Here is a 12600-nt window from a genome sequence, read left to right on the forward strand (position 1 = left end):
CCCCTCCGGGCAGCAGCCACAAGGCCAGGGCGCGCCCCGAGCTTGGACGGCCCCGCCCCGAATGCGCATGCTCTCCGTGGCCGTGCTGTGCGTGCGTGGGCGTGGACCTGCACGGGACGCGGGATGAAAATCGCTTCTGGAGCATGTCGCCCTCTCTCTGCCCGTCCAGGTTACTCCTCGCTGCAGGACGAGCTGCTGTCCCCCGCCTCCTTGCACTACGCGCTTCCCTCTCCGCTGCGTGCAGACCAGTACTGGAGCGAGGTGGCCGTCATAGACGCCATCCCCCTGGCGGCCACGGAGCATGACGTCATGCTGGAGATGTCTGACATGCAGGTGTGGTCCGCCGGCCTCACGCCCTCCCTGGTCACTGCTGAGGACTCCTCTCTGGAGTGCAGCAAGGCCGAGGACTCTGACGCCACCGGCCACGAGTGGAAGTTGGAGGGGGCGCTCTCCGAGGAAGCGCGGGGCCCCGAGCTGGGCTCTCTGGACCTTGTGGAGGACGACACAGTGGATTCAGATGCCACAAATGGCCTTATCGATTTGCTTGACCAAGAGGAAGGTCAGAGGTCAGAAGAGAAGCTGCCAGGTTATAAAAGGCAGGATGACTCGACAGGTGCAGGGCAGGACTCAGAGAATGAAGTGTCTCTTGTTTCAGGCCAGCAGAGGGTGCAAGCCCGAATCTCAGACTCCCCCACCGTGAGCCGGGTGCTGGAGAGTACGCAGGACAGGTAAGGCAGGGCGGTGGTGTCAGGACCCCTCTGTCCGCCTGGGCTTCTGGGTGAACTGTGCCTGGTGGTGAGTGCAGAGGGAATCACTGGGGCGCTGCCTCCCCGGTGCCCCACCTGCCCTGGAGCTGATAATCCAGCCTGTCACCAGCTTGCCTCCAGAGCTGCCCCAAGTGGAGCCGTGATCTGCCAAGGCCAGATCCTTCCTGAGACATCCCCAGGTGTGGCCGGCAAAAGAGCCACCGCAGGTTGTTGGGACCAGATGGTTCATGAGGTGTGGGGAAACCGTGGCTCTGAGCCGGCGTGCCGCACGCCTCCACCACTGAGGCAGTGAAGACCGAGTTAGAACCCTGGAAGCACCGGGACTTGGGGACGTTCTTGCATGTGTCCCGTGGTCTGCATGTGACAGGCCTGATAATGGTGCCCTTTTGCTGTCCTCTTTAAAAGTGCGTTATCTGGGGCAGGACAGAGTATCCAGCTGGTAGGTGCTGGCAGGTCTTCCCCCAGGCTTCCTGTCTCGCGAGGTGTGTGTGCCCACAGGGAGGCAGGGCGTCAGCAGCTCAGGCACAAGGGCTTCGTGCCCCTCTGCAGACAGCGCTGGGGCAGGGCTGACTGACCTTCATGCTCCGGCCCTGGTGCCATGGACACCCTCCTTACCCCCCGCACCCCAACACCATGCTCAGTGCACGGGGTGGGGGGCTCCCCATAGCCGCAGAGAGAAGAGACAAACCCCAAACCCAGGCTGGCTCAGGAGATGGGGGCAGAGGCCTGTCCTCTGTGGTGTTTCGCTTTCCGGGATTTCCCTCAAGCAGGGGAGAGGCCGTGTCCTCCCATAGGGCCGGGGTCCCCCGGGAGCTCAGGGCTGTCCAGGCCACAGAAGCACTGTCTTTGTGTCCTCTTCCCACCCACTCTGCTCCCCAGGCCCACTCAGAGGCCAGGCTGGATCAGCTGTTCTTGGGGTTCCTATGGAGTATCCCAGAAACCGTAGGAGGAGGGAAAAGGAAGGCTAGAAGATGAGACAGCCCAGGACCCGTCTGTCCCCTGTGTGGAGCCTTTGGTTAGAGGAGAGACCCGTACTGACTGAGCTGAGTGGGAACAGTGAGGCCCTGGCACTCCTGCAGCCAAGGCGTCTCCCTCCACGTGCTAGCCACGTGCCCCATCACAGAGGGTCACCCACGGGGATCCGGAGGCCAAGTCCAGAACCTCGTTGGGCTCCTCTGGCTGACTTAGGCCAGCCCTCAGATGGACTTCATCCACTCAGCAACTTTCTGGAGCACCTACAGAAAGGGCCCAGGGCAGGGGTACAGCCTAGAACAAGCCAGACTACAGGCTCCACCTGCGAGAAGCTTCTGTTCTCATGGAGAGGCTGGCGAGAGCAAGAGAAAGTCGATAAAATGAGAAGTAATTAAGATAGAAATATTCGACAGAAAAATAAAGCAGGGCAGGGTAGGGTGGGCACCCATGTGGAGGGAGTGGGTGGGTGAATTCACAGGGCAGCCAGGGAAGGCCCGAGGGGGACGTGTACGTAAAGGCCTGAGGACTTGAGGGAGTGGATGTGAAACCCGAGGGGTGCTGTCAGCAGAAGGCCCAGCGTGCAGAGCCAGGCGGGGGGTGTGCCGAGTGGACCCAGCAGCACGGGGAAGGTGGTTTGTGCAGGAGCACAGTGAACAAGGGGGTGAGGCCTGGGAGGTCCGAGAAGGACTGTCACATCTGGACAGGATGGGGACTAGAGCTGAGGCCTAGAGCAGGGGAGTGATGTGACGTGGCCAGGATGGAGCGGGGAGGTGAGGCAGGAGGCAGGAGCTGATGCTGCTGTGGACCCAGATGGTGGCGGGAGTGATGAGAAGGGCTTGGATTCGGGAAGTACTTTGACAGTCAAATTAAAAGGATTTGCAGGGGCCAGCGCTATGGCATTGTGGTTAAGACAGCTGGATCCAACGTGGCCAGCTATGTAGTTCAAGTCCTGGACCCAGTGGCTTGAGAAACAAGTGGTTGTGTGTGCATGCCCAAACTCTCAAGAGGAAGGAGGGATGGAGGAGGAGGGATTGCAGTGTGACCATGCCCCATGGCCGTGCTTCTCCCTCTGTCTCTGTCTCTCTGTGCCTCTCTCTGTGTCTCTCTGGCAAGTGTACATGTCCTCTAGCAAAATTTTAAAAATATGATTTTTCTGCTCAAAATGAGAGGAGAGGAGAGTACCCTTGGCCCGACAGCTGCAGAGACGATCAAGCTGTTCCCTGCCGTGGGAAGACCATTTTGGGGAAGTCTGGGAAGGCCAGCCGTGGGAATCTGGCCATGCTGTCCTCAAGGCGCTTAGGAAAGACCCAAGGAGAGATGTGGAGGAGGCCATGGGACTGCGTGTCTGCAGCTTGAGATCTGAGGGCAGCAGGTGTCGTGGTCATTAAGGCACTGGATCCCACATGGCCAACTCCACAGTTCGAGTCCCAGACCCAGAAACTTGAACGATACCCTGGGTACATGCGTGAACTTGCCCAAAATCCCAAGAGGAAAATGGAGAAGGGAATGCTGCGTGATCATCCCCCTGAGGGGTGATTTCTCACTTGCCCTCTCTCCATCTCTCTCTCTCTCTGTCTCCAGGGAGCACATGTGCCCTATAACAAAAAAATCTGAAGGCAAAAACAAAAAGCTCTAAGCTGGGGACAGCTGCATAGGTGTCAGCGTAGAGCTGGGGTACAGCAGGGAGTGAATGCACCCACGTGGGAGGTGCATGCTCCTGAGCCCTGGGATGTTCCGGTGTCTGGGAGTCGGGGTGGGGAAGAGCTGACAGGTCACTGAGAAGGAGCAACCCAAGGAGGGCGAGAAACAGGCTAACGCCCTGTTCTGTGAGCTACGAACGAGTGTGTCCGAGCAGGGGAGAGTCAGACGAGGGCTGCTGAGTGTGAGCAGCCTGGAGGGCAGAGGGGAGGTGTGCTGTGCAGTCCTAGGTGTGGGGTCCCCAGCAACTGCACTAGGTGACAGCCAGGCCTGCCCCCTGGACCAGGCAGTCAGCTGGTGTTCGCTCAGGTTCTGCCAGTCCGGGCTGGGGGGCTCACAGGATGTCCAGGGGGAGCCAGGAGCCTGGAGAGAGCCAAGACAGACAGTGACCAGCTGTCCTTTCTATGTCCACGGCTGTCCCCTCTCCTGGCCCCAGACTGCATGACTGGGACGCGGATGGCTCCATTGTGTCATACCTACAAGACGCTGCACAAGGTTCCTGGCAGGAGGCCACCCGAGGCCCGCACTCTGCCCAGAGAGCCATCACCATCATCAAGGGGCTGGAGCCCAGTGGGTCTCGGGAGTTCGAGAAGGTCCTAGTGTCTGCAAGCGAGCACCTGCGGATGGAGCAGCCCGTGGCCGAGGTCCCTCAGGCTGCCAGGGACCACAGAAGACACAGCCACAGAGAGCAGCTGCAGGAGGCCGACGGTACCTTGTCCAGGGTGGTGCAGGTGAGAGCCGTCCGCCGAGCTGCCCGCAGCTGCGCTTCAGCTTGAGGAGGTGCTGGGGACCCTCAAGCCCTCGCTTCCTTTCCTTAACGACCATGAGGGCTGGCCTGGAGTGCCGTGCTCAGCCCTGTACAGGGGGAGCTGGGTCCCACATGGCCGACCGCAGTTCGAGTTCCAGCCTGCAGCTTGAAGCCGTGCCAGGCGCGAGGTGTGCGTCTCTCTATCCTGACAGATAGGGAGGTGGAGAAGGCTTATGCTGTGATCGTGCCCCATGGGGGGGATTTCTCTCTCTCTTTCATGTGCCCTCTGGCCATATAGAAACAGCAGAGGTGACTTTGCGTTCCCCAGCAGTTAGCAGGCTGCAGGGTCACGGCCTTCCTGCCCCCTGACCTCCCTACAGAAGAGAGGCTCTCAGAACAGAGGCTACGCTCCACCCTTGCTGGGCAGGGCTGATCTGAGTGGTGTTTCAGAAGGGGGCATTTTTTTTTTATAATTTTATTTCATTTTATTTATTCATTCATTTATTTTAATTTGACCAGAAAGAGAGAGAAAGAAAGTGAGAAAGCAAGCCACCAGGTCCGGGACTTGAACCACGGTCAGCCATGTAGGAGTATCCAGAGCCTTAACCACCACGCCACCTGCTGGTCCCCCAGAAGGGGGCTTTTTGTCTGGTCTGGCTGGCTCTAGGGCCACAGCTTGTGCTTGCTTGCTTGCTTGCTTCGTCACATTTTATAAAGGGCTTAGAACTGAGCAAACTGGGCTTCGGGCTGCCCCTGGTCTGTGATCACACCTGCCACACGCTCCTCAGCACCTGCGTCCTCGCTGGCAAGCAGGGAAGTGCCTTGAGTACCGCCAGAGCTCACGCGGCCTCGGCGTGGGCATCACCAGTGGAGGGGAGGGGATGGGGCCGGGAGGTCTCTCCTCTCCCCTCCCGACGCCCCTGGCTCTTCCTGCTCCCGGCCCCCTCCGTCTTTCCCCCACCTCCCGTCCTGCTCGGGGTTTGCTCTTCTTTCTCGTGTTGGACTCTGAGCCAGGCCCCAGGTGCCCGCCTGTGCCCAGTCTCGCTTCATCCATACGCCGACTCTCTCCCCTGCATACTGGTGCGAAGCAAATCCCAGACATGATCAGTGTGTTTTTGTGACCTGTGTTCTTAAATCTGTGTCCCTGCCCTGTGCCTGGGCATGTGTAACATGCACACGGACGCTGTGCCCTAGGGGTCTGGGTTTTCACTCATTTCTCTCGAACTGTTTCCTCATTCAGAAACTGCTTCGCTCTCCTCCTTCTCATTCCTTTCCTTCTCCCCTCCCTGACCCTTAGCAAAGCACTTTTGAGGACTCCGGGTCCTGACTGCTGTGACACTCCACTAGGAGTTAGACAGGGCTTTATTTAGACTGCGTCCCTGCCAAGTACGTGCGCTCAGCGGGGCAGGCGGCCGTGCCCACTTGTAACCTCAGCCCTCCGGCAGTCTTCCCCCGGGGCTGCTCCTTGGCGCCCGCGCCTGCTACTCCCAGGAACGCACTCGGTCCATAGCACAGGTGGTCTGAACTGGCTCCGTTCTGCAGAGTCCCCGGGAAAAGAGGAGGGGCCAGGAGCGTCCCTTTCCACTGCTCTCTGCAGCTGCCCTTGGGGAGAGCAAAATAGGACAGCTGAGAGCTGACAGCCAAGGGACTCTCCGAGCAGCTTCCGGCTTCTGCTACCCACTCCCACTGTCACAAATGAGGAAACTGGAGCTCAGTGAGGCCAAGGGCTTTCTCCAGGGCCACACGTGGGCCCATGGCAAGGCCAGGCGAGTCCATATCTCTGGGCTCCCAGTCTGCTGATCTGGCTGCCACGCCCAGCCTTGAAAGCCAGCCGTCTCCCTGGCCTAGGAGTGGCTGGACGGGCTGTCAGTCTTCTGCCAGGACCCCAGGGTGTGAGAGGCCAGTGCAGGCAATGTTTGCAGAGCGCCCACTCACCAGTATTCTCATTGGCTCTCCAAAGTCAGTGATGTCATGCTTGACTGGGCCAGGGCCAGACACCTTCCTGGACCGCTCCTTTGCTTACACAGTGGGGCTTTGTTTCCCTGGGTGCTTTCCTGTTGGTGCGAGGTATATGGTGGGGTGGTGGGAGTCTGAAAGCCGACTCCTTACCGCTCTCTCACCTAAGCAAGTTACTTACGTCATGGCAACTCGGTTTCCTTTGTATAAATGGTAAAATTCTCAAACCTGCCCGGGAGGATCGCAGTAGGCTTCAGCGAGTTAGCGTGTCAGTACACTGCCCCGGATCCACAGTAGGTGTGTACTGCTGAGTGTGCAGTGAGTTCTTGTAAACTGTGCGGCCCTGAGAGTGCCTTGGGAACAGGGCGGGCGAGTACCTTTCTTTAAGCTTACTTATTTCTCCCATGAGAGAAGGCGCCAGGGAGAGAAGCATCTCCAGCAGGTCCTCATGCCACGACTCACGCCCCGCCTTGGCCAGCCCGAATCACCAGCAGGCGTGTACCTGGGGTGCACGGAGAGGCTTCAGAATGCCATGCCGTGCTGCTGTGGCAGCCCAGGGCAAAGTCTGTTTTATGGATAAGGAGCCCAGGCCCACGGTTAGCAAGCTCCAGCTGGGTCACGGGTGCCATGCTGGGCCGCTGCTCAGAGGGACAGCCCGATCCAGAGGGTGACACCCTTCCAGCCACAGCCGCCGTAGCCGCGTTTGTGAATCAGCCCTGGGGAAGCCAGTTTAATACGTGTGCTTCCTGCTTGTGGGCGTTGACAGCCTCCTGGGGAAGAGCCTTAAATAGACACACCGGTGACATGCTTAGGTTCAGGGTGGCTGTGCCCCATAAAGGAAAAAGCCAGGGCCCTGAGGGCTGGCGGGATCACACTCCAGCTTCCAGGCAGCCCACCAGGGTACTGGGCCCGTGCTGTGCTCCCGGGTCTGGCCCACGCCATCCGCTCACCCATGGGGCTTTCTGGAATAAGCCCTCAGGTGCCCAGGGCCGTAGCTGGTCCCGTCCGGCAGTGTGGGCACACAGCCTCCTACACTGCAGTGGCAGCCCAGCCGGACACAGCTGCATTCTCAGAATGCCTCACTTCAGGAGACCCTGAAGGAGGAAGTTTCCCCAAGCCGGACTGCCCCGGCTCCCATGGGTCGGCAGGCAGGCAGGGAAGAGAGGGTGAGCCCCCTCCTCCGCCCAAGTGGGCCGGCAGAGCTGGGCGGGGAGGTCCTAGGCCACGCTCACACAGCGACCCTGACACGTGACTTCAGTGTCTGCACAGGGCACCTGCCGCCTTCCCTCTACCCAGTTGGACAGCTCCGGCAGCTGGTCTGGAGCTAAAATTATCGAGGCTGACGTCACTGGGCCTGAGGGCAGAGCCTGGGCTGCCCAGCAGAAGGGACACTCTGGCCGGGCTGGTCTAGGTGAGGGGCCACTCGAGAGAGAGAAGGCGTGAGAGACTGAGACACCAAATCATAGAGGGGGGAAGAGAAAAGGGAGAGATGGAGGGGGCCCCTGGCAAGCTCAGGAGCCCGAGAGGAGAATGAGCGGTCAGCCCTGCAGCAGCTGGGCTCCTGGCTCCACGGCTCCCCGAGAGCCAGGCTGGTGAGCAGGAGGGGAGGATGTGGACCTTCGTCACCCAGCTCCTGGTCACCCTGGTGCTCCTGGGCTTCTTCCTGGTCAGCTGCCAGAACGTGATGCACATCGTCAGGGGCTCCCTGTGCTTTGTGCTGAAGCACGTCCACCAGGAGCTGGACAAGGAGCTGGGGGAGAGCGAGGGCCTCGGCGATGACGAGGAGACCATCTCCACCAGGGTGGTCCGGCGTCGGGTCTTCTGGAAGGTAACCGCCAGCTGCCGGCGCCATGGGGCTGAGCCAGGGCTGAAGGGGCACTGCTGTTGGAAGGAGCTGGGGAAGTGCCAGACTCTGAGCCAGGAGACCTGTTGGAAGCGGGAAGGCCTCGGGGCCGGGTCCTGCACTGCGGCAGGTGTTCCATGTGGACCCTCCGCAGCCCCAGCACGGTGACAGCTGAGGCCCCTCAGCTCTGGACTAGATCCCTTAGCTCTCACCCCATCTCCACCGCCTCCCAGCTTTGGGACTGGGCGTCACGGCGCAGTGACGTCCCTGTAGGGGCTCTAAGCTGTCAAGTGCTGTGCGTCTAACAGGTGCCTCGCGTCCTCTCAGGCCTCCTCTGTCACCCTGACCGTCCCTGTCCTGCCTGCTCCAGGGCCACAGTCATGCTCTAAGCCATCCTGCATCGGGCCTCAGGGCCCACGGGCCCACCCCGGGATGTCGGCTCAGCTGCCCCACGCGCCAACTCCATTTCCTGCCGTGGCATTGACTGGGCGGTTTTTGGGTCTCCCGGTCCTCCACTCGGGTTCCCAGCTTCCAGTTGCCGATCTTGTGTTTTTTCCCTTCTCTAATTCCAGGGGGATGAGCTTCAGAATATTCCAGGGGAGCAGGTGACAGAGGAACAATTCACGGATGAGCAGGGCAACATTGTCACTAAGAAGGTGGGTGCCGCGTGTCCTCCGGAGGGTCCTCGCCCCCAGGCCACAGTCCGGCCATACAGCAGGAGGCGAGCGGAGGGCGAGAGCTGCAGTTACAGCCGCTCCCGCTTGCATGGCTGCCTGAGCTCTGCCTCCTGTCGTCAGCATGGCCTTCGGTTCTCAGGGGAGTGCAAACCCTGCTGTGAGCCATGCACGGGAAGGTCTAGGCTGTGGCCCACAGAAACCATCCTCCCACCCCGCTCCATGGAAGAATTGTCTCCCACAAAACTGATCCCTGGTGCCCAAGAGGTTAGGGACCACTGTGCTAGGGACTGAAAGGTGTGAGAGTGGTCAGCTCAGAGCTCACACGGGGGCAGGCCCGGCTGTGCCTGGCCACCTTCCTGTTCTGTGGCTGTGGTTCAGGAGTGGGGCGTTTCGGTCTTCTGCATCCAGACAGGGCGTTCCTCATAGCCCACCTTAACCAGACTAGCTCCTGCTACTCCATCCAAAAGGACCAGTCCCCGTGAGACGTTCCCAGCCAAGCCCCACTGACCTAGCCCTGAGAGGACGCTGGGTTCCCCTCTGGCCTCCCAGGGGCCTCTTCAGATGAGAAGTCCAGGGTGGTAGATCGAGTCGGCAGTTGTGGTAGTGGCTGTCGTGTGTCGGGCACTGTGGGAGCTGGGGCGGAAGGGGCAGGGGCAGCGGGGGGGGTCCCACACCTCCTTCCACAGGCCAGGAGCCGTGTCCGGCTTTCCTCCCGCCCAGCAGGCTGCTGTGGCACGGGCTGTGTCTTCATGTTCCAGCTCCACCCCGAGCACATGGCAGGTGCAGAGGGAGCAGCTGTTTGAATATTTGGATGACTAGACAGGAGAATGGGTGGACTGAACTGAATTACTATAGATGAAAAAGAAATAGCGCCCCCTGCTCTCGGGCGCTGACAGAACGGGGAAGACAGCCAGACGGGCATCATTACCAAGAGGCAGAATGAAACGCCTGGCTTCCACATGGAGGCAGCGTGCAGTCAACTTGATCATTAAATAAGACCTGCCGAGGCCCCCCACAGACTCGAGCTCCCCTGAGATCGTCCACTGTATGGTTTTCCTCCAAGTGAGGGGTTGAGAGTTCAGCCCCTTTTCTCGACTTCTCAAGAAAGGGCCCCTTAGGACGAAGGCTCTCTCCCTCTCCGTCTCTCGCCCGAGGACTTCGCAAGTTCTCCATCGATGCTGAGACTGGCCCTTCCCCCATCTCTCTTTTCCAGATCATTCGCAAAGTGGTCCGGCAGATAGACTCGTCTGGTGCCGGTGACACTCAGGAGCACGAGGAGGTGATTGTCCAGGGGCCCCTGGAGGAATCCAGTGAGCTAGAAGTTGATATTGATCACTTTATGAGACACGCCAAGGTACCGAGGTGGTGCGGGCTCCTGGAGGCTTTCGGAGCGGCCCAGCGCCTCCCCTGCCCATTCTGCTCTGCTCGCCCCACCGGGGCTGTCTGTGCCCGCCCTCTCGTCCACTCACTCTGCAGCCGCAGTCTTCCTTCTGCCCTGGCCCCTGGCGGGCAGTCTTTCTGCTGCCTCCAGATGCCCCTTTTGGTCTTTGGCCCATTGTTCTCCGTCTGTGTGATCCGTCCTGCTTTCTGTCTCTGCTGCTATCTCCAGGTGGAGCTGAGAGGGAGTGGCCTGCAGCCCGACCTGATAGAGGGCCGGAAGGGGGCGCAGATAGTGAAGCGGGCCAGTCTGAAAAGGGGGAAGCAGTGAGCCGGGCCTCTCTCCTCGGACTAGCCTCGCAGGAGGTAACAACTCTCCCTGTCCTTCTGCATGGCCTGGTCCTGTGGAGTGGCTGCACGAGCTCACCCCGTCCCCTGCTCCTGCTGCGCCCACCCATGTGGTACAAGGCCATGGCCATAGGCAAAGCATGGACTCACTCCCGCCCTACTGCCTATGTGTCTGCGCCTCGTCTCCTTACCAAGAAACAGTCAGTAGCGCCTGCTTGGCCTGCCTCGGGATGCACAGACAGTCTGGGAGAAGTGCTCTGAGCGGCGCAGGTCCCTGCAGGCCATGTGGTGTACTATCAGGCAGCAGGGCTCAGAGGGAGGACGGGCCCGGGGCTGGAGAGCACGGAGAGTCTGTCCAGGCTGCCGTGTTCCAGCAGAGCTCGGAGACTCAGAGCTGGGCCAGCCCTGAACCTGGAGCCCCTCTAGAGCCCTGGCCAGCCCCAGGCATAGACTCCCCAGTATCTCCTAACACGTGTCGCTCTCTCCCTCCTGGGACAGGACTGTTGTAGGCCGGAGTGCAGGAACCCAGGTGGCGCCTGGGTGGGGTATGTGATTGTGAGTCGGGCCTGTGCTCTGTGACACGGCGTGTGCTGGGTGCAGGGTCCGTGCCGTGCAGAGCGAGGCCCAGTCCCCTCTCCGAGGGCCTGTGCAGTGCTGGGAGCCCCACGGCCAGCTCTGATCCTCGTCCTCCCTGAGGGATCCTGTACTGAGCTGCCCCGAGGCCCTCATCGTGCCCAGCTCGGGGCAGCTCAGTACAGGATGCGTCGGGGTGGGAGTCAGCGGGAAGCACCGTGGCCCATCATAGCCCTCGAACCCAGGGCCTGGCTCCGGGCCAAGCAGCAGGCAGGCTCTGGCTTTCTGCATTCCTTTGTGTGGCAAAAAGCAGAGCCGGCTGCCTCCTGAGCACCCGGAGTGCTGACTCTGGGCTTCCAGCAAATCTCAGCGCTTGGGCGAAAAGAGGCCTGAGGATCTGGTTATGGGATAAAATTAGACCTGACTCCTCAGCAGCTTAAGCAGGTCACAGCGTTAACCCCAGTACTGCCAGGGGGTCCCCGCAGGGCACCGGTGTAGGACCGTGCCTAGCTGCCATCGGGGCCAGACGTCACCCAAAGGTGCAACCAAGTTAAAAAAGCCAAGCGCGAAGGGAGAAGTGCTCTCCCTGCTTTGTGTTTCTGGTGGCAGTAGCGGCGGTGGCTTTAAATGTGAGCTTCTGTCTGGCTCTGGTTCTACTGACGTTCCGAGCAGGAGGGACAGGCAGCGCAGATGCCAGGCCGGGAATGTTAAAAACGTGCTGTAGACGATCTGCAAAGTGGCTGGAACCTGCCCCACCTGGTGACAGGCGAGAGTGTCATGGGAGCAGTCTGGTTCCAGGACAATGCTGACCCTTTACCAATAAAGGCAAAGGGAAGCGGGTGGTGGCAGGGAGATGTGATGAAGGACTGGGCATGAGACAGGAAGGACGGTCCCTGCCCGGACCCCAGAGGCCTGGGACAGCATAATATAATAGTCACCATTCACAGTGACTTTCTAGAACATAGCTACTGCCAGTGGCGAGAAGGGACTGTCCTCTGCGGAGAGTGAAGGCTGGGGCTTGAGGGTCCAGATTGAAGACCTTGTTCCTCTGCTCCCAGGGTCATGTGACCTTAAACGAGGTCATTTAAATGCCCTGGGCTTCAGTCTCCTCCAGGGAGATGATGGCAAGAGAGCCCCTGAATGTGTGTGCTCTTCGGCAAGGTTTAGAAACGGTGGTAGCTGTCCGCTGCTGGGGGTCGGTAGGAAGGTGCTTGCTTGGGCACTCGGTCAGCGGCATGCCTCATTTGTGGGGTGACTTGGGGCTCGGTCAGCTGGCCCGCCTCCACCTCTGGCTCCTCATCCACACACAGCAGTCATGCCTATATTTCCTCATAGAATGGGGATGGTGCACGGTGAGTTTCTGCAAGAAAAAGGCCTTATAAAACAGTAAGCTCTAGGCCACCCGTACCCCTGCATCACCAACACCCAGCATCAGGTTACATTGTACAGTGTCGATCCTGGGCCCTACACTGGACCTACCGGATGAAAATCCTGGAGCCCGGGGCCAGCAAGTGCTGCAGAGATTAAGGCGCTGGGTCTCATGTGGCCAACTGTGCAGTTTGAGTCTTGGACCTGATGGCTTGGAAATCATGCCGGGCACATGTGCATGCATGCCCCAAATCCCAAGAAGCATGGAAGAGC

At 60.0% G+C, this 12600-nt stretch overlaps 1 protein-coding gene and 1 non-coding gene across 9 annotated transcripts in view; both read left to right on the forward strand.

The window, feature by feature from the left end:
* Window positions 1–12600, forward strand: part of ANK1 (ankyrin 1) — a 135575-nt gene that overhangs the window by 118255 nt on the left and 4720 nt on the right. For 2 of the 8 annotated variants that reach the window (XM_027765469.1, XM_027765472.1), the window contains 5 exons: window positions 170–728; window positions 3874–4168; window positions 8557–8640; window positions 9875–9940; window positions 10271–10404. In XM_027765469.1, coding sequence (XP_027621270.1) covers window positions 170–728; window positions 3874–4168; window positions 8557–8640; window positions 9875–9940; window positions 10271–10369 — 1103 coding nt within the window. In that variant the 3' untranslated portion in view covers window positions 10370–10404. Of the gene's footprint in view, window positions 1–169; window positions 729–3873; window positions 4169–7474; window positions 7970–8556; window positions 8641–9874; window positions 10016–10270; window positions 10405–12600 lie in introns of those variants that run through there. The other 6 variants (XM_027765466.1, XM_027765470.1, XM_027765474.1 and 3 more) reach the window with 4 other exon arrangements.
* MIR486 (microRNA mir-486) lies at window positions 11086–11147 on the forward strand. Its single transcript, NR_129439.1, has one exon. It is a non-coding gene; the product is annotated as a microRNA mir-486 (primary transcript).

The sequence above is a fragment of the Tupaia chinensis genome, unplaced genomic scaffold, assembly GCF_000334495.1.
Source record: "Tupaia chinensis unplaced genomic scaffold, TupChi_1.0 Scaffold000061_1, whole genome shotgun sequence".
NCBI classification, from domain to species: Eukaryota; Metazoa; Chordata; class Mammalia; order Scandentia; family Tupaiidae; genus Tupaia; species Tupaia belangeri.